Source organism: Copadichromis virginalis, linkage group LG4 (genome assembly GCF_057382275.1).
Source record: "Copadichromis virginalis isolate Kocher_CV1m ecotype Utaka linkage group LG4, C_Virginalis_male_GT1.1, whole genome shotgun sequence".
NCBI lineage: Eukaryota > Metazoa > Chordata > Actinopteri > Cichliformes > Cichlidae > Copadichromis > Copadichromis virginalis.
In genome coordinates this window covers 33,018,975-33,040,435 of record NC_140621.1, presented here as the reverse complement: position 1 = coordinate 33,040,435, position 21,461 = coordinate 33,018,975, and the positions used below count along the sequence as shown (strand labels likewise).

The window sequence follows — 21,461 nt, the reverse complement described above, 5'->3', positions numbered from 1 at the left end:
GAACCCCCGACCATCTCTTATAAAAGCTGTCAAAGTCTGGTGAGGGTGTCTAGTCAGGTGTCTGTGGTGCACCATTGGAAAATTAACAACAGTACAGACAGTACAGTCATTTTTTATGATTTAAAGGCTCTAAAACTTCTGGGATTCAAGCATTCTTTGGAAATTCTGACTCAGGTAAGCAACATATTTTTTAAATTTCTCGTCATCTTCACTTTACTTTTAAACTCTTTTTTCATCCTTATCGCTCAGCTCAGCAAAATGAGTGACACGGACATGGAAGTATTTGGGGTGGCCGCCCCATACCTGCGTAAATCTGAGCGGGAGAGAATTGCAGCTCAGAATGTGCCGTTTGATGCCAAAAGTGCCGTTTTTGTGCCTCACCCGAAGCAGGAGTATGTCGAGGGAAAAATCAGAAGCCAGGATGGCACTAAGGTCAATGTGGAGATTGAGGATGGAAAGGTGAAAGAGTCCAGCTATTATTTGACTATTTCTGACATCTTATATCGGTTTTTCTGTCTTTATCTGTCATTTTTTTTACAATGTATCTTTTTGAAATTGTACTTCAGGTTGTCACAGTGCATGTGGATGACATTCGGCCAATGAACCCACCCAAGTTTGACAAGATAGAGGACATGGCCCTGCTGACGCATCTGCACGAACCCGCCGTGCTTTTTAACCTCAAGAAACGCTACGCTGCCTGGATGATTTATGTAAGGACAACTGTGACTCACAATATCTTTAACTTTAATTCAATACCAACAGTCTGTATTCTGGGTTTTTTTTCTTGTTAATTCAGACCTATTCTGGGCTCTTCTGTGTGACTGTGAACCCTTACAAGTGGCTGCCGGTCTACAACCCAGAGGTGGTGGCCGGGTACAGAGGAAAGAAACGCCAGGAGGTCCCCCCACACATCTTCTCCATCTCTGACAACGCTTACCAGTACATGCTTACAGGTCTGGCCCCATAGTATTGTTATTGGCATGACTAGCGTCATGTTTGTCTGCATTTTTTGAGTTATATTAACAGTTCAATTAAAATTGTGTATAGTTTTAGATAATTAAAAGCATAATTACTTTAAAAAGTTTGATGTACTATCCAATATTTACAAAATGCAAATTAAACATGCTAAAAAAATTAACAACATAATGCAATGAAATGAAAAAGATCAATATTAAATAACCAAAATTACAGGCATATATGCACAAAAAGCAATACTCATACAGCTTTTAAGAAATACATAAAAAGTCCTGTTAACATGATTTTTTTCTTACCTTTTACCAGGTCCAACATGTAATTACAATTTTGCACTGACGTAAACCAAAATAATTTGTATTTACTTATTTCTTTAGTTTTATTGTGAAAAACAAATATTAGTCCTGAGGTGAAAGGTGGTGTAAGCTGTGTCTGTGTCGTGCACAGTGGATAAATCTAATTATCAGAAGTGCGCGAGTTAATTATATTGTGAGAAAAAGTTATTTATCTTGTGCACACAGGATAACTAAATAGTAGAGCAACTTAATTAACACGCTTCTGCAACAACTGCAGATGAAAGCAGTCACCTTATAATAGAGACTTTAATGATTCAGCTTTAGTTTCACTTCAAACATAAAACAGATAAACAGGAATCACTGACAGCTCAGGCTTCGTGTTACACAGTCCTCCATGGAGATCTTCAGCATGTGAAGCAAACGGTGTGTATACAGAAGAACAGAAGAAGTTCTCATGCTTCTTACGACCTTCCCAGGTGGAAATACAGTCCTGTGCTAAAGTCTTGAGCCACCCCTTATTTCTTTAAATCAGGGATTTGGAACATCAGGCCTCAAGGGCCGGTGTCCTGCAGGTTTTAGATGTTACCCTGGATCGACACGCCTGAATCAAATGATGAGGGCCTCTGGAGAACTTCGGACATGTTGAGGAGGTAATTTAGCAATTTAAATCAGCTGTGTTGAATCATGGACACATCTAAAACCTGCAGGACTTCGGCCCTCGAGGCCTGGAGTTGCTCACCCCTGGTTTAACTGGTCAATGTTCAATGCCTTAAACCAGAGGTGGGGAATTCCAGGCCTCAAGGGCCGGAGTCCTGCAGGCTTTAGATCTCACCCTGGGTGAACACACCTGAATTAAACGATTAGTTCATTACCAGGCCTCTGGAGAAAACATGTTGAGGAAGTAATTAAGCCATTTAAATCAGCTGTGTTGGATCAAGGACATGTCTAGAACCTGTTTGGAAGGATATGAAGATTTTTTTTAAATTTTATTTATTTATTTATTTTTATTTTTTTGAGCGTTGTTCCAGACCATACTCCATACCAGTTGGTGGCAGTAATGCACCTTTCAGTTATTTGCCAACTGCCAATACAAATGTAAGAAAGAAGAAGAAGGACATGTCTAAAACCTGCAGGACCTGCAAACCTGGCACACACAAAGCAAACAAACAAACAAACAAAAAAACCCTCTGAAAATGGTCAGGTACAAGGACTGGACTGAAAATGGGTGTAAACGCATCCAGTCTCCAAAGACAAACTGTGAAAGACCTTTAGAAAGCTAGGAGAACTGTTGCTCGAGACCACTTTAACAAAGTCTGGCTCCTTGGAAGTAAGATATAAGGAAAAGAAGGCTGGCTGGCTCAAGAATTTTGCACAGATTTGTATGTTGCATGACTTGAAGCACTTTTTATCTCTCACTCATACATTCCTTTCCTAAATAGACGCACAGGGGACATAAAATATAGTAAAAATTAAAGTGAAATGAAACTCTATTTAAAGACTAAAAAAAGTTCAAAGCCTAAAACCCCACAAACGTGCATCAGCCCCTCAAACTCCGATATCATCCACTTTCTTTCTTCTCTTCAGATCGAGAGAATCAGTCTATCCTGATCACGTAAGTATGACTTTATTAGCTGTTTACTTTTCGTTCTGCATATATTTCATTCCCATCGTTTGTCTGATGTCACATTTTATCAGTGGAGAATCTGGTGCTGGGAAAACAGTCAACACAAAGCGAGTAATCCAGTACTTTGCAACAATCACAGCAATGGGAGAGTCAAGCAAGAAGGAACAACCGGGCAGTAAAATGCAGGTTCAGTCCAATTAATTCATCTTCTAATTATCTAGAGATGAAACATGAGCAGAAAATCTGAAAGCTTTTACCTTAATTTAAATGAAAAGAACTTGAAATGTCTTTTTATTCTTCTGCAGGGGACTCTGGAGGATCAAATCATCCAGGCTAACCCTCTGCTGGAAGCTTTCGGGAACGCCAAGACTGTGAGGAATGACAACTCGTCTCGATTTGTGAGTTAAGACCAGCCGAGGCTGACATCATGCTATCATACTAAGAAAATTCAGCTGTTATAATGACAAAAAAACCCCAACTGATTATATCAGGTGATGTGAGCTTTAAGAATAACTTTGTTTTGTTTTTTTCTTTAAATGTAGTTTATTTATCTTAGAGCTTGATTACCAGAGACGTCCAATGGTCAAAATAGTGTCCCAGCTCATATGTTAAACTTTTCCAGGGAAAATTCATCCGCATCCACTTCGGAACAAAGGGGAAGTTGGCATCAGCTGATATTGAAACTTGTAAGTGCCCATTTTAACAGTTAATAATAAAGATAATTAACTGCAGCTTTTCTGTCACGAATGTTGGGACAGACTTTATACAAAAGATGGGTTTAGCCACAGTGAAATTACCCTCTGGTTTAAGGCTTTGGCTTTCACTGTCTCCCCAAAGAATATGATAGGTGATTATTCACAGACATCTATGTTTTCCACACAGTGTGCCCAGCTGTTCATCAGGAGTGTGACGGTGCAGAGGAGAGGTGATAGGAATGCCCTCCTCATCCAAAATCACTCAACGTCACAGCGAAATCAGAAGCACAGGAGACATTTTCTAAATCAACTCTACCTGCAGTAGACACCTGTCCAATCTAGCTGTATAAATTGCTCAGTTAGAAGCCTAAGTTGATTGAAAACTGATGAAAAATCTAGCAAAATTGAAATCAATTATTATAATAACATTAAGGTATTGGCCTGATAACAGCAAAATGAACATCATGTAGTTTTAAATATGACTTGAAACCAGTGACTGACATCATAAGCTCACAATCAAGGTACTGAAGTCATACATCAAGTGATCACTAGACTCCTTCTCCCCATAGACTTCCATATAATCTGACTGCTTTCTGGAAGCAGAGAAGTCGCCCCCTGGTGGTCATTGGAAAGAACGCAGGATTAATGCGCCCTCATTACCTTTATTTTTCAGACCAGAGTCCTTTTTTAAAAAATATATTTTGTTTTATGCCTGAGGTCAATTAATGAAGGTCTTCTTATACATTTTCGATCAAAATCTAAACTTTATAGCTGCAAAACGTCTGACAGAGAGTGAGGCCTGAATGTGACTGTGAATATTTTTTGGAATAATTAATATTCTGCTGTCTGTCCAAGTTTTGTGATTTGTGTTTTATTTCTGGTTATTGTCAGACCTTTTGGAAAAATCCAGAGTGACTTTCCAGCTGCTTGCAGAGAGGAGCTATCACATCTTCTATCAGATCTTGTCAAACAAGAAGCCTGATTTAATCGGTGAATATACCAATCAATGAGCTCTAAATGGTTGTGACACAGTTTCCATGGCATCTGGTCCTGCACAGAGCTATGAGCTATTTTTCTGTGCCTCATTTCAGAGATGCTGCTGATAACCAGCAATCCTTATGATTACCCTTTTATCAGCCAGGGGGAAATCACTGTGCTGAGCATCAATGATGCAGAGGAGCTGATGGCCACAGATGTAAGTGCAAAATATGCACAGAAATGTGGAATACAGGCTGAAGCCATGCACTTAATTACAGTATTTTTACTGATATATTTTGACATCAGATGAAAGACTTGAAATACCTGATTTTTGTTGGTTTTAAATTTTATTACTTAAATTATATGTGAAAATAATTATGCATAAATGTATTACTATTAATTTGAAAAATAAATCAATGCACAACATCAACACATCATTACATTTAAATGGTTAAAATCATGACATTGGCACTAAACTCAGAGAAGTTCCCATGTCTGTGTCTGTTCTTCAGAGAGCCATTGACATCCTGGGTTTTAGCACTGAGGAAAAGGTCGGCATCTACAAGCTGACGGGTGCCGTCATGCACAACGGGAACATGAAGTTCAAGCAGAAGCAGCGGGAGGAGCAGGCCGAGCCCGATGGCACTGAGGGTGAGACGTCTGAGGTGGTGCCTCCACCCTAATTTAAAACCAAAGCAGGCATCAGCGGGACAACTTTACAGCTTCACTGTGAATTTTGTTCCAGCTTTTACTTTTGGGCCCCACAGCTGACCAAAACTAGGACGGCAATCTCTGTTTAACCAGGAAGAAAAAAGGTGGTTGGCGAGTGATTGCATTCAATGTTTTTTGCTGTCTGGGACCAGTTGCAAGTAGCTGCAGCCACCAACTGGTCACCAAGAAGTTTAGCTACACCACCTTCAACCAGCTTTGGCCACCCCGTATGAAGCAACTTGTCTCAGTCCAACTGAACTGGCTGCAGTCAGTCTCAAGGTTTGCAATTAACCGTCATCCAATTAATAAACGCAGACTGCAAAGACCTAAATATTCAGTCAGTCTGTGCTCATGAGCACAACTCGGCTGCTCCATCAGTCTGATGCATGTAGCTGCCAACTTGATCCCCAAAACTGATAACAGTCTGACTCTTATTGCCATTTTATTGCTGTCTTGACAAGTTGACTTGACGTGGTCACTGCAGTCTCCAACCACTGTTTCCCCCAATGTGACTGTAGCCTTAGATTTCCACGTTATACCTCTGCTAAATACACTGAAACAGATGCATACGTGACACAGAGGGGCCTGTTTATGATTTTGCTCAGTTCAAAATAGTTTTAGTTGGTGAATCATCAGTTTCCACAAAGTGTTTCAGAGGTCTATGCATTTCCTGCTTTGAAAGCTTCATGTAGGCGTGATGTGACACTTGAATTTGCCCCCTTTGTTCAGAATAGGCCTTTGATCTCAGGCACTTCCACTTATTTCTTTCACTCTTATAGTACTGCTTACTTTGCAATGTTCTGCATGAGGCACTGCCATATTTCGAGCAAATGAACAAGGCTGCTGTTTCCACCCGAGAGTCATCTGAACACAGCGCACAAAAAGTGAATTCGCTGAAATAGAGGTTATTTTTAAATTTTGCTTCATTTGTTTTTGATTCCTCATATTTTCATGATTATTATCAGTTTTGATGTGACATTTTGCTGACCTGCATTATCCATCTGTCTTGTTTCTTAACCATTTATCCAGGCTAAGGTCATAAGGGGCTACAGCGAGTTTCATCTAAAATGCAGGGTACACTCTCCCACTGACCTTCCCCTCTGTGTTATCTCTCCTGCAGTGGCGGACAAAGTTGCCTATCTGATGGGTCTGAACTCTGCTGATTTGCTGAAAGCTCTGTGTTGCCCTCGAGTGAAGGTTGGGAATGAATATGTCACCAAAGGCCAGACTCCACAGCAGGTACATGATGTTTCCACAGCTAAAAACGCCCACTAACCACAGCCCATCTGTAAGCATCCAGTATTTTTAAACCTACTTTGAATCAGTACAGACAGAAAGCATCGTAAAACCTCCTTCAAACTGGAGTTGAACCAGCAACCTAACGATTCCTGTTATTACACACCTACAGTCCGCTGTACAAGCTGAGCTATTAAAAGCAACACAATGTGAAAATGATGTCTGATTTTTCAGGTGAACAATGCTGTGGGCGCCTTATCGAAGGCCGTGTACGAGAAGCTGTTCCTCTGGATGGTCACGAGGATCAACCAGCAGCTCGACACCAAACTTCCCAGACAGCACTTCATTGGCGTCCTGGATATCGCAGGGTTTGAAATTTTTGAGGTGAAGGGGATTCCTGCAGAGATGAAAAAACATCAAATCCCTTTAAACATATTTCTGATTGTTTGATGGGTGAAACGTTTCTGTTTGACGCAGATAAACAGCCTGGAGCAGCTGTGCATCAACTTTACCAACGAGAAGCTCCAACAGTTTTTCAACCACCACATGTTTGTGCTGGAGCAGGAGGAATACAAAAAGGAAGGGATCGAGTGGGAGTTTATTGACTTTGGCATGGACTTGGCTGCGTGCATTGAGCTCATTGAGAAGGTTTGTTTACTTTTTTGTTACCTTAAATATTCAAATCAAGAGTAGAAGACAGGAATGAAACACTAATCACCTTTTCCACCTCTCAGCCGATGGGCATTTTCTCCATTCTGGAAGAGGAGTGTATGTTCCCGAAGGCCACAGACGGGTCTTTCAAAAACAAGCTGTACGACCAGCACTTGGGGAAGAACAGCATCTTTCAGAAGCCCAAACCATCCAAAGGAAAGACAGAGGCCCACTTCTCCCTCATGCACTACGCCGGCACCGTCGACTACAACATCAGCGGCTGGCTGGAAAAAAACAAGGACCCGCTGAACGACACCGTGGTGCAGCTTTACCAGAAAGCTTCCCTCAAACTGCTCTGCCAGCTCTTTGCCACGTATGCATCAGCTGATGGTATGCCAGCTCTTTAGACATCAAACACAGATGAGAGATTGAGATTAGATTAAGATTTCACCATTTATCTCATGTGGGGGTTTTTAGCTGCTGCTGATAGGAACAAGAAAAACTACAAGAAAAAGGGGTCCTCCTTCCAGACAGTTTCTGCACTCTTTAGGGTAAGACATAGTTATTATTTACCCGTAAATCCTTTTAACTCTTTTAAAATAAACTTACATGACACAGTTTTTCTGTATTAAGAACTGGAGCAGTAGTTATAGTTGTAATAGTTTCTTCTTTGTCCATCAAATATTGATAAAGAAATAATACAACTGGTTGATATTTGTGAGGAGGGACCACAAGCTTGAAAGCTCGTCTGGTCTTCTATACATTCCCTGAATAAATCATTTGTTTTTGTTGTTTTGCATAAATTTATAAAAATGTAACATTTAAGGAAACATAGAAGAAGACTCACCAGATAATAGATTTCAAGTCATTCCTCCTCCTTCTTTTTTCGTCTGCTCCATTTAGAGGTCACCACAGCAGATCATCTCTGTTCACCTCACCCTATCTTCCTCCTTCACTGCATCCATGAATCTTCTCTGTGCTCTTCCTCTTCTGTCAGCTCCATCATCAACATCCACTAATCTTCTAATCCTGTCCATCCTGCTCATTCCTAATCAAGATCTGAACATCTTCAGCTCCACCTCCCGTCTTTTTGTCAGTGCCACCGTCTCTAAATCATTCATCACAGCAGGTCTCGCCACCATCTTTTAAACCTTTCTTTTCACTCTTGCTGCTCTCACAAAGGCACCCCTGACACTCGTCTCCACCCACCCTGCCTGTCCTCTCTTCCTTACCTGTTTCGTGCACTCTCCAGAGCTTTGACTGCATCTTCACCTTTCCACATGTATTTTATCTTGTTTCTACTGACTCTCATTCCTCTTCTTTCCAGAGTTTACCTCCACCTCACCAGGCTCTCTGTCACTGCAGATTAGTGGTCTGAAGTTTCCCAAATTCCCAGACAGCTCTAGATAAATGAGACTAATTAACTGCTCACGTTTGAACCATAAAATAGATTATAGCACAAAAATGAATAGAAAAACAAAAAGAAAGCCAAGAAGCTATAGTTTTTTTTTTTTCCGACGAGTCATTGTGACATGAGACCTCAGTTCGTCCAATTTATTTATCTTGGATAAACTAGGGTTCCAAGAAATTAATAAAACAGTTCCTCGTGATAATGTTTATTTGGGAACTTGCCTCAGAGTTTTGCTCCTGCGTGAAAGAAATATCTGCTTTAATGCGTAACCTTAGCTACTGTCTATTTATATTGAAATTAACTGAGTGTTAAAAGCAGTTTGACACTTTGTGAATCACACATTTGTGTTGTGTCAAGTTAACTGACAAAACTGTGTCTGTACAATAAATATTAATCTACTGCCAGCAGTTTATAAGCTCAACACAAAGAATTTTTGGAGTTTCTTTTTATCAGACATTAAAATATAAAGATTAAACATCTTACTTAGTGCCATTCAGAGAGTGTGGCTTATTATACTAATATTATAATAGCCTGTGATCCAGATTCAGTGACTTTCCGTGTTTCTCACTGACAAGCATCTGCATCTCTGCATTGCACTCACACAGTTTATGGAAGCAACCAGCCAACCAAGCTTGCTAACATTGTCTTACACTTGAGCGCTCCATCGTGCGATCTAAAAATTGTCATATCTAGTAACAATGCTACAGTCAAAGCTCGAGAATAATGATTCCAAAAACCAGCGGGTAACATCTACTGTTAATGTGATTTCTGTGGTATCAAATGGTATCAAATCACTTTTATTGTCACATTACATGTGCTGGTACACTGGTGCAGCACATGTTACCATCAGTCCATCTGACTGAAAGCATGATGTGTTGCAGGAGAACCTGAACAAACTAATGGCCAACCTCAGGTCAACACATCCACACTTTGTCAGATGCATCATCCCAAATGAGACCAAGATACCAGGTAAAACAAACAGGAATAGACAACAAATAAAGAAAAAAAATTTGAACTGAAGTTACCCTGTGGGGAAAAGTTACCTCTATCTGTTGTAGGAATCATGGATCACCATCTGGTCCTTCATCAGCTGCGATGTAACGGAGTGCTGGAAGGTATCCGGATCTGCAGGAAGGGATTCCCCAGCAGGATTCTGTATGGAGACTTCAGGCAAAGGTAACATGTAATTTGTTTGAAGAACTGCCTCGAGTTTTAGACTAAACCTCCACACGTGTGTGACAGATACAGGATTCTGAATGCCAGCGCGATCCCCGAGGGCCAGTTTATTGACAGCAAGAAGGCCTCCGAGAAGCTGCTGTCGTCCATTGACGTGGACCACACCCAGTATAGATTCGGATACACAAAGGTATGTTTAAAATATATATATATATATTATATAATATTTCAGCTAAAATAATTTGAAATTGCTAGCAGGCAGCACAATGATGCCTCACAGAAGGTCCTGAGTTCAATTCCACCATCAGGCCGGGGCCTATCTGTGTTTGCGTGGGTTCTCTCTGGGTAATCCGGCTTCCTCCCACATTCCAAAGACATGCAGTTAGTGGGGTTAGATTAATTGGAAACTCTAAATTGCCCATAGGTGCAAATGGTTGTCTGTCTCTGTGTGTTAGCCCTGCGACAGACTGGCAACCTGTCCAGGGTGTACCCCGCCTCTCGCCCTAAGACAGCCGGCTGGGCTCCAGCCCCCACGTCATCCTGACAAGGATACGCAGAAGAGAATGGATGGATAATTTGAAATTGAAGAGAAATCTTTCTCAACTTGCAGGTGTTTTTCAAAGCCGGCCTTTTGGGTCTTCTGGAGGAGATGCGGGATGAGCGTCTAGCTGTGCTGATGACTCGAATCCAGGCTGTAGCCAGAGGTTACGTCACCAGGCTGAGGTTAAAGGAGATGATGAAGAAAAGGTCTGGCACTTTTTTTTTTCTTTTGGATTAGTGGATGTAGAATTTATGGAAAATTAGGCGAATGAAAGACGGAGAAAGTTAGATGGGATTGAACACAGGCTATTTCATAACTGCGTCCTTTATGGTAACAAAGGAGACTATTTCTTCTAAACTGTCATTAATTATGATTGTAATTGCAGTCGTGATCTTTGTCCCACATTAAAAATGCCAAGATAATTTCTCATTTTTACTCTGCTTCCCTTCATTTTTTTTCCCTTTCATTTTTTAAGCTACTCTGACATTGTAGCTAGTGAAAAAGTGAGGAATAACTTAGAGAAACCTTAAAAAGATCAGATTTTCTCATCACCTTCACATCTGTAACAAATTCTTCATTGTTTTGCTTTTTCACTCTGTAGAGAGGCCGTTTACATCATCCAGTACAACATTCGTTCGTTCATGAATGTGAAGAACTGGCCTTGGATGAAGCTCTTCTTCAAGATAAAGCCTCTGTTACGAAGTGCAGAGGCTGAGAAGGAGATGCAGACCATGAAGGAGGAGTTTGCTCGACTCAGAGAGGAGTTGGCAAAGTCGGAGGCCAGGAGGAAGGAGCTGGAAGAGAAGATGGTCATGCTGGTGCAGGAGAAGAATGACCTTTACCTTCAAATACAAGCAGTATGTAAACACTCAGCCCTGAGTGGGACAAAGTGGTCTGTTTGTATTGATTTTGTTCTGCCTGATTTGAAGATCAGATTAAATTAAAGATGATCAATAATGAGGTAAGATAAGAACTAGTATAATTGATCACTGCAGGGAAACTGGAGGAAAACAAACTTAAAATAAGAAGAAAGCAAACTGACCATGATGTTAAACTTAAAGCAAATAATGCTTATAACAGCGTTACAACATATTAAGATTTGAGTCAAAGGTTTCTGGTGTTGGTGCACAGAAAAAGCCCACTGCTACTACTGTGGTAATCTCTATTAATGCAAGAACAAGTGATGTAAAGAAAATGCTGGTCTATCTTTTATTCAGACATGAAGGTCAGTCAGTACATGATTTATTTAAGTACTGTGAGTTCACCTACGCAGGCTGTGATGCTCGAGGAAACGAAGAGCAAGATCTCTCTGCTGTGCAGAATAACGCCATTAGAATCACCATCCTCTGAAATTAGAGCTCATGTCAGCGCACTATAACAGTCATTGTGTCCTGGTTCCTCAGGAGAGGGAGAACCTGTGCGATGCTGAGGAAAGGTGTGAAGGCTTGATAAAGAGCAAGATCCACCTGGAAGCCAAAGCCAAAGAATTCTCCGAGAGGCTGGAGGAAGAGGAGGAGATCAACGCTGAAATCACCGCCCAGAAGAGGAAACTGGAGGACGAATGTTCTGAGCTCAAACGGGACATAGACGACCTGGAACTTACCATCGCCAAAGTGGAGAAGGAGAAATATGCCACTGAAAATAAGGTGCCTCTGATGATTTCTGTTGTCTGAACTTTTAAAGCTTTTGTTTTTAACAAAGTTCTCTCCTTAGGTTAAGAATTTGATCGAGGAGTTAACGACTCTTGAGGAAAACCTGTTGAAGTCCTCAAAGGAGACGAAAGCTTTGCAGGAGGTGCACCAGCAGACTTTAGACGACCTCCAGGCAGAGGAGGACAGAGTCAGTTCTCTAATAAAGACAAAGACTAAGCTGGAGCAACAAATTGATGATGTAAGTATAAAAGGCTCAGTGCTTCTTAAGATGAAGCCATCACGTAAACTTGTAATGTTCTCTGCAGACTTAGTGATTGATGTAAACATCCTGCAGTTGGAGGGGCTGGTGGAGCAGGAGAAGAAGTTGCGTGCCGACTTGGAGAGATCCAGAAGGAAACTGGAGGGAGATCTGAGGCTGTCCCAGGAAACCATCATGGACCTGGAGAATGAAAAGCTGCAGGCGGAGGAACAACTGAAAAAGTGAGTTAATAAATAGATTACTAAAAAAAAGATTTCGCCAAGCAATGAATCCGAGCTTTTACCTCCTAAACCCAAGAACATTCTGTTCAGCAGTGTCCGTCCAGACAAAAGCTTTTTATTCCTTTTTATCTAAAGCTGACCTTTTGCTGTTTTACCTCCTAAACCACAGAGTGAATCCACATCCAACTATCCCTGTTTCCTGTTTGAAATGTCAGCTAATCACACCACCTTGTTGTATTGAGCCCACACAGCAGGTAGCAAAGCAGCAGATGTAGTAATGAACAAAAAGTGCTTTTCGATACAAGCAGGAAGAGTTCAAAAGGACAAAAATCCAGACAATCGACAAGATCACAGAATCATCACAGAGGCACAAAGTGAAGGAAAACACACACAGGTGGAAACAACAGGACTTTATGGCAACACAACAAGGTTTAAATACTAATAAAATAATAATTAAAAAAAACTAACAGCAATACTCTTTAAATTTTCATTAAATTACATTAATATTCAGCACCATCCCACACTGAAAAAACAACATGGGAATGATGGCTCCATCCATCTTTTATATACAGTGAAACTTTGATCTTATAAATGGAGTTAAATATTATCTGAACCTGAAATCATTCTCTTCTCAGGAAGGACTTTGAAATCAGCAGCCTGCAGAGCAAAGTTGACGACGAACAAGCTCTTAGCACGCAGCTTCAAAAGGCGATTAAAGAGCTTCAGGTGTTTATGTAATTGTAGCAGTCTCAAAGTATCGAGCACTTGATGTTCAGCGTTATGATACCAGTTTCATGTGTTCAAATTGTAGGCTCGCACTGAAGAACTGGAAGAGGAAATCGAAGCTGAGCGTGCAGCTCGGGCCAAAGTGGAGAAGCAGAGGTCTGACCTGTCCAGAGAGCTGGAGGAGATCACCGAGAGGCTGGAAGAGGCCGGAGGAGCCTCCGCCGCTCAGGCCGAGCTCAACAAGAAGCGCGAGGCTGAGATTCAGAGACTGCACCACGAACTGGAAGAGTCCACCCTGCAGCATGAATCCATCGCTGTTGCTTTACGCAAGAAGCAGGCGGACAGCGTTGTGGAGCTCGGCGATCAGATAGAAAACCTTCAAAGGGTCAAGCAGAAACTGGAGAAAGAAAAGAGCGAGATGAAGATGGAAATCGATGACATGGCAAGGAGTATGGAGACTGTTCTGAAAAGCAAGGTAAACATCTGTCTGCAGAGGGGACTTTTTTCTGAAATCTTCTCTTCTATTATAACCAGAGCTCTATGTTTCAGGCTAACGTGGAGAAACAGTGCAGGAGCCTTGAAGATCAAATGAATGAATACAAGACCAAAGCAGATGAAGCCCAGAGGTCTCTTAGTGATTACACTACCCTGAGTGCTCGACTGCAGACAGAAAATGGTAGGTTTTTAATTAAAAAAGGATAAAAAGAACATTTTAGATGCTCAGACACGTGAGTTTTTATTCTTTTTGTCCTGGACAGGTGAACTTACCCGTCTGCTGGAAGAAAAAGAGTCCATTCTGTTCCAGGTGAACAGAGGGAAGACTGCAGCCGGTCACAAAATTGAAGAGATGAAGAGACTTTTGGACGAAGAAATCAAGGTCTGAAAGGCACAACAAAGATTGATATCTAGTCACAGCAAGGATTTAGAGTTCTTACTAATCTCTTGTGAACGGATGAGAAATTCAATCTCAAAACCATCAGCTATGATGATTTAGCAGTTTATTAGCTTTTTTTTCATATCTATCTGCATTAGGAAACAATGACTGACTGAACTGGATGTTTTGGCCACAGACATCAAAGATTTTAGGAATCTTTTAGTTCATTGGAGCCAAACCATGTGACCGTAAATAAACGTTTGATGCATGCAGACTAATTTTGCAGTCCATGACTGCAATACCTCGACTGACTCTTTCCAAGACAGGTCAGTAATTTATCAGACATTTATCACTGTCTTCTCTGTGTACAATACAAAAAGCTGTAAAGCTGTGATTAACATATTTGTCAAACATGTAAAAGCCAGAAGAAAAAAACAAATAAGTTTATTAATATATTCTGAATGTGTAAAGAAGGTGCATTTTTACATTTAGGCCGAAGGGGGCAGTATATTCTGAATTATAAGAAATAGCCATGATTGATCTGAATGATTTTTAATGACCAGCAGGGGGCGACTCCTCGTGGCAGGAAGAAATATTTTCACGCCCCATCTAAACAAAGCAATGACAGAAAAGCTGAGCCGTGACTTTATTTAGAAACTCATTCTCAATGAATCCTTCAGTAATTGTTGTTATAAACAAACAACTTTCATTTCAAACAACTATTTGTAACTTTTGTCTCTAGACTGCTTCATTAGTCTGCGCCACTTCTTCAAAAAAGCAACAATTTAAAGAGAATGTGAACATTGCCAAACATGGAAAAATACAGTTCAGTCTTAGTTTTATATAAAAAAAGAAAATTCAGAAACTTGTGAACAGAGATGAAAAAAATATAATTTAGTGAGAGTTTAATACTATTCACTCGTATTGGCTGCAGTGAGCCTGTTTTTGACTGCAGAGCTGTGGCGGGGCGTGGTCTGGGGCGTGGCTGCAGGGGAGGCGGACAAACCTGAGCAGCATCTGCAATCTTGCCTTGCCGGCTTAAAACAGAATGAACTAGGTCCTGTTGTTGTTGTTGATGTGTGTAGGCTGTAGCTGAAAAGAAGTGCACTGAAGAGTGCAAACATGTGGATGCCACCAGTGGGGTGCACCACACACTTTGAGAAGCACTGGTTTAGAGTAAAATCTAGCAGCTGTTCTGTCACATTATTGTGTTGCCACCTTTGTGAGATCTTTGTGAGTGACTTCATAATTGGATCTGAGAAAAAACAGAATCTGAAGTCAGCTTGATAAAGCTTCACAGCCAGTTTCCGCTCCTCGTTTTGTTGTTTCTGTCTTGCTGTTTCTCACGGCTCCTTTCAGAGAGAAACCTTTAAAAAGCATCTGTACCGCACCTGCTCAGGATGAAAAATAGAGCCATGTTAGAGATTAGCTGGTGAACATTTAGCAGCTAGAGTCGGGAGACCAAAATCAGACTTCAAAGGAATTCAAATGTTGCTCCATAAATATTAAATGTAAAAGTTGCCTGCAGTCATGACTCAGTATGATTCACAGCTGTAGTCACAGCTTGTTCCTTCTGTTCCCAGAGGGCAAAAAAATTTGTTACTGCATCTCGGTGAAGCAGTTTTAAAAGGCATGAAGCAGTTTTTTTGTGTACGTTTTTAAATTTCTTTAGACAAAAAACACCTTGGCTCACAGTTTGCAGTCATCTCGTCACGACTGCGAGCTCTTAAGAGAGCAGTACGAGGAGGAGCAAGAGGCCAAAGTTGAGCTGCAGCGCTGCCTGTCCAAGGTGAACAGTGACGTGGCTCAGTGGAGAAATAAATACGAGACAGACGCCATCCAGCGCACCGAGGAGCTCGAGGAGGCAAAGTAAAAAACCTCACAGTGTGTATCTCGGGTCAGCGCTGATGGGCTTCTTCCGCTTTAACGCAGTTTATGTTCGGTTCAAAGGAAGAAGCTGGTCCAGCGGCTGCAGGAGTCCGAGGAGATGACAGAGGCAGCAAATGTCAAGTGTGCATCGCTGGAGAAGACCAAGCAGAGGCTGCAGGCAGAGTTCGAGGATCTCATGGTTGAGCTAGAAAGGTCAAACGCAGCAAATGCCACCTTAGACAAGAAACAGAAGAATTTCGACAAGGTGGGTCTTTCTGTTTTGAAACATGTCCTCATTTGTATCATCATAAGGCTACACTGATTACATGTGCTGCTTCCTGCCAGGTTTTGGCTGAGTGGAAACAGAAGTATGAGGAGAGTCAATCAGATCTGGAAGTCTCCCAGAGAGAGTCCAGAGCGCTGAACACAGAACTCTTCAAGCTGAAAAATTCATACGAAGAAGTCTTGGATCACCTTGAGAGCATGAAAAGAGACAATAAAAATCTTCAACGTAAGGCTTCTGCAGGAAATAAATTGCTGTTTGGATTCTGAGCGGCTGCAGTCAATGTTTTACATAAAGTGTGTTGATGTGTCTTTTAGAGGAAATCACAGATATCACCGAGCAAGTTGGACAGTCCACCAAAATGCTCCGTGAGCTGGAAAAAGCCACAAAGCACACCGAACAAGAGAAGAGAGACACCCAGGCAGCTCTCGAGGAAGCTGAGGTATTTTTTCGCCCCAACAAACTTTAATATTTTATAAAATAACAACAACACTAATTGCTGTTTTCGCTCTCTGAAGTCTTCCTTGGAACAAGAGGAGGCCAAAATCCTGCAACTTGAGCTGGAGCTGAACCAGATCAAGTCAGAGGTGGAGAGGAAGGTGGCAGAGAAAGACGAAGAAATCGACCAGCTTAAAAGGAATTACCAGAGAACGGTGGAATATCTGCAGATCACGCTGGATGCAGAGACGCGCAGCAGGAACGATGCTGTCCGGATGAAGAAAAAGATGGAAGGGGATCTAAACGAGATGGAAATACAGCTGGGTCACGCCAACAGGCAGGCAGCCGAGGCAACCAAACAACTGAGAAATCTGCAGACTCAGCTGAAGGTGCGTGGGAACTTTTTCTGTTCTGGTTAAAAATTCTGGGATGATGTTTAAAATCCCAGAACTACTGCCTCCATCCTCAGGACACCCAGGTCCATCTGGATGAAGCCCTCCAACGTCAGGAGGACCTAAAAGAGGAGCTAGCTATCATAGAACGCCGCAACAATCTTATGATGGCGGAGAACGAGGAGCTGAGGGCGTCGCTGGAGCAGTGTGACAGAAGTCGAAAGCTCGCTGAGCAGGAGCTGATGGAGGTCAGCGAGCGTGTTCAGCTGCTGCACTCTCAGGTGAGAGCGCAAAATACAGAGTCCATTTTTTAGTGTATTTTTTTTGTGTAATTTTTTAGAGAACTGGACTTAATCAATAGTAAAAATAACATTTATTTGCAGTCTTTCTGTGTATAAAGTAGTTGAAAATAAGCTCTATTTAAACCAACTGCCCAATAAAATCTGGTTTTATATCAGCGCTGTGTAACAAACACACGAAACATCGGCAGTTTGATTTAGGAAATTATGGATTGAACTACCTCCTCTGTGTTTTACAGATGATGCGTTAAAGTTCAGATTTTCAGCTACTTTTCTCTTCATTTCTCTCTTTAATTTTGACACTTTCACTAATGTAAGGGACCCAAAGACTTCTTTCAATGTCATATTTCAATGTTGTTTAATGACCAGAACACCAGTCTCGTGAACTCTAAGAGGAAAATGGAAGCTGATTTGGCTCAGCTGCAGTCGGAGATGGAGGAGACCACGCAGGAGGCGAGGAGCGCAGACGAGAAGGCCAAGAAAGCCATCACGGATGTCAGTCTCCTCCTCAAATCAATTAACTGCGCTGTCACTTGAATGAGGGCTGCTGGACTTTGAGGCTGGATTAAAATTTCACAGTTCACATTTGCATGCAGGCTGCCATAATGGCTGAGGAGTTGAAGAAGGAGCAGGACACCAGCGCTCACTTGGAGAGGATGAAAAAGAACCTGGAGGCCACGGTGAAAGACCTGCAGCAGCGTCTGGATGAGGCCGAGCAGGTGGCACTTAAAGGAGGGAAGAAGGAGATTCAGAAGCTGGAAGCCAAAGTACGATCTGACAGAGAGCAACGACACATGCCGAGAAATTAAGGCTCAAATCTAAACTAAATATATTTCTATTAAGGTCCGTGAGCTGGAAAATGAGTTGGAGGCAGAACAGAAACACAGTGGAGAGGCCGCGAAAGGTGTGAGGAAATATGAAAGGAGGATTAAAGAGCTCACTTATCAGGTAACAAGTCTGTTACGTAACAAAGCAAATTTCACAAGCTGCTCAGAGAAGGAGAGAAAATGTTCAAAGAGATGTGAGAGAAGCACTTCTGTTTGATTTCAGGGTGAGGAGGAGAAGAAGAACTCGGCGAGGCTGCAGGATCTGGTCAACAAGCTGCAGCTCAAAGTGAAAGCATATAAGCGGCAGTGTGAGGAGGCGGTGAGAGAAAATCCTTAAACACTGTGAGAAATGCAGGCGTGTTATGTAGACAAAACTCTTCTTTACTGTGGCTCTCTGAAACACAGGAGGAACAAAGCAGCATCCATTTGGCTAAGTTTCGGAAAGCGCAACATGAACTGGAGGAGGCAGAGGAGCGAGCTGATGTCGCAGAGTCCCAGCTGAATAAATTAAGAGCGAGGAGTCGTGACGTTGCTGGTAAAGGGGAATCGAAGTCTTAGGAAATAGAAATCATCAACTTCCAAAAAGTCCCCTGAACAAATGGTTGTTTTCAGCTTTGTGACAGTGCATCGTTGCATTTTCTTTTGTATTACTTTGAAGTGTTTTTATTGGGATTAAGAATCAACTTTTACATTTATCTGAACAAAAAAAAAAGAACAAATTAATTCTGCAAAATCTTATGATACAAATAAGCTGAAGTCAAAAAGTCAATTTTTCACAGGAATGTTTGTAGCTGAGTGAAGTGACCTGAAAGTATGTGCGTGGGAGCAATAATATGAGCTGGAACAGTTCTCCAGTGCTTTCAAAGAGGATACACTGGACCACATATTACGAAAGGAAAGGTGGTAAAGCATCCCGTCCCATCAGACATGCTTACAAAATGTGTTTTCCATTTCACAACATAACCTCTTGATGTGTTTTGAACCTTTGCTGACAGACTGATAAACCCGCTGATGGTTATGCTGCTGTGATAAAATCAGCTTCTTATGAAGTTGTTTATTTAAAAATAAAGATTATGAGACATTAAGTTTCTGTTAGTGCTGTCTGCTGCTGTTTTTAAAATCATAATGACTTAATTTGAGCTCAGTCATAGAAGGCCTTAATAAAGGCAGGAGTCACACTGGATCGGCTCTCCAGCAGGAGCAGAAAATATAAATGAACAGAACAAACACTTCAGTTCAGTTTACAAAATTATTATTATTTTTTTATTTAAAAATTACAATCTTGGAAATGAAGTAATATTTATCACTGATGGTTCTCTCTTTTATGATCTGCATGTGATAACACCGAGCGCATGGTATCTGAAATGAGCTCTTTATGGTCTGTCGTCGGGATGCTGTAGTTTGAGCTCAGCAAACACGTCTCGACATCTGTCGTGGCATTAAAGCCGTTCTCTTGGTTCTCGTTTCCCGAGTCCTCATTAAGTGCTTTCATGATGTGGTTAGGAAAGAAATACACAGTTAGGTCCATAAGTATTTAACAGTGTACCTTAAATCAAATAATAACTGCAGTTTTTCAGTGAGAAGAAAAACCAGGATGTTTAATACTTCTGCGCTCTCTCGGGCCACTTGGTATTCCTGAACTGGACAGTACATTCCTGGATGTGGACTGTTTGAGTGAACAGTTACTAATTGCGAATTAAACACTTGGAATCAACTCTGTATTTTTGTTTGTTTGTTTGTTTTTAAATCTGCTTCATCTGGCCAAGAAATGGCTAATATTATTTTACAAATGGTTGCAATTCCAAAACAATTAATGCAACACTCCTGTTGAATTGCGTTAAAGTGGACTATCTTCAATCAGATCTCACTCTAATATCTGCAGTGCATTGTCACTTCCTGTTCCTGTTAAAAAGCATGTGGTGTTTTGTGTAACTCAGGGGTGTCCAACTCCAAGCCTCAAGGGCCAGATTACCTCCTCAGCATGTCCTGAAGTTCTCCAGAGGCCTGGTAATGAGCTAATCGTTTAATTCAGGTGTGCTGACCCAGGGTGACGTCTAAAACCTGCAGGACACCGGACCTTGAGGCCTGGAGTTGGACACCCCTGGTGTAGCTTATCTGTGTAGCCCATTTAATGTAAACTTTTAGATAACGACTTATTTAAAAGTGTAATCTTCACTTTTTATCCAAAACACACTCTCTGCTGAATCACAGTATTCACTCACTGTGTCTTCAGGGATTCGCTAGCTTAGCTCAGGTTGTAGTTGACTCGCTAGCAGCATGGCCTCTTCACCTGTCCCTCCTACAACTTCCTGCTCTGTGTGTAAGAAGTTTAGAAGTTTATTACAAGTACAATGATACTTGTAATAAATGTCACCTGTTTACAGCTTTGGAGGCCAGACTCACTGAACTGGAGACCCGGCTCCACACCCTTGAAAATCCCGTAGCTAGCCAGGCCCCTGGCTGCAGCCACTGTGGAGCTCCACAGTAACCGGAAACACGTGACCTCCACACTAACCGGAAACACGTGACCTCCACACTAACCGGAAACACGTGACCTCCACATTAACCGGAAACACGTGACCTCCACACTAACCGGAAACACGTGACCTCCACACTAGCCGGAAACACGTAACTTCGGTTAAATCTACTTTGACAGCGAAAACTAAATTGCGTTTTTGTCACTATTGATGCTGCTGAGAAATAAAAATGGTTTTAAGTGGGGGGTTTTAACACTCTGGGTTTGTTCAAAAAAATTCACCATCCCCTAAATTGTTCGTGGCCAAAAGTGACACTTGCTGTTTCGCTGATTTATTTATTTTTTTTACAGTACATCGCGTTGTGCGTTCTGATTGCTGTAGACCATTGTCAATCAATCTAGTCCAGTGTCTCCTGTACAGGAGCGGTCCCTAATAGGCCCACGGACCGGTCCAGGTCCGTGAGTCTTTTGGTACCGTTCCGCGAGAGTTGATCCTCCGGTGTGAAATGTATGGTTGTAGTTGTGTGTCTTATTTTGAAAGAACTATTTACGCGTTACCATAGCGACCAGAGAGCGCTAAGAAGCAGAGAGGAGGATGTCTCTGTCATTGTTGTTGGCGCACAGCTCAAGTCACGTTTATCATTATATTTACAAAATACCACAGTTTCTTTTTTTAATTCTTTTGTTGTATTTCTCCGCGACACCTTAAAGGTCGTTCCCTGAAAATATTGTCTGACATTAAAGTGGTCTGTGGTGCAAAAAGGTTGGGGACTCCTGCTGTACAGTACAGAATGCGTTTAGCTTGTCGAATTTACATAAATCTTCGATCGCTAGCAGTGTAACTCTGAAGTGCT

The 21,461-nt window shown here is 41.6% G+C and overlaps 1 protein-coding gene across 1 annotated transcript; it reads left to right on the top strand.

The window, feature by feature from the left end:
- Positions 1 to 255: 255 nt before the first annotated feature.
- On the top strand, positions 256 to 19,727 carry LOC146711951 (myosin heavy chain, skeletal muscle, adult-like). The gene is made up of 38 exons (XM_085455004.1): positions 256 to 459; positions 567 to 710; positions 797 to 953; positions 2,853 to 2,880; positions 2,964 to 3,078; positions 3,198 to 3,290; positions 3,515 to 3,578; positions 4,479 to 4,577; positions 4,679 to 4,782; positions 5,078 to 5,216; positions 6,397 to 6,515; positions 6,747 to 6,896; positions 6,990 to 7,160; positions 7,247 to 7,553; positions 7,641 to 7,714; positions 9,456 to 9,543; positions 9,633 to 9,750; positions 9,817 to 9,940; positions 10,361 to 10,497; positions 10,893 to 11,148; positions 11,695 to 11,937; positions 12,005 to 12,181; positions 12,278 to 12,423; positions 13,059 to 13,149; positions 13,235 to 13,624; positions 13,699 to 13,825; positions 13,908 to 14,026; positions 15,696 to 15,892; positions 15,974 to 16,157; positions 16,238 to 16,403; positions 16,493 to 16,617; positions 16,694 to 17,002; positions 17,083 to 17,286; positions 17,674 to 17,799; positions 17,901 to 18,071; positions 18,148 to 18,252; positions 18,355 to 18,450; positions 18,537 to 19,727. Exons 1-38 carry the CDS (start codon positions 259 to 261, stop codon positions 18,687 to 18,689), a joined length of 5,817 nt encoding a protein of 1,938 aa, XP_085311130.1. The 5' UTR covers positions 256 to 258; the 3' UTR covers positions 18,690 to 19,727.
- Positions 19,728 to 21,461: the final 1,734 nt, after the last annotated feature.

Excerpts from the sequence above, each read along its gene's own strand:
- LOC146711951 (XM_085455004.1), top strand. The coding sequence starts at position 259 with ATGAGTGACACGGACATGGAAGTATTTGGGGTGGCCGCCCCATACCTG. Across the intron at positions 11,149-11,694 it reads TTTACCTTCAAATACAAGCA|GAGAGGGAGAACCTGTGCGA; the intron begins GTATGTAAACAC and ends CTGGTTCCTCAG. Across the intron at positions 16,404-16,492 it reads AGACAATAAAAATCTTCAAC|AGGAAATCACAGATATCACC; the intron begins GTAAGGCTTCTG and ends TGTGTCTTTTAG.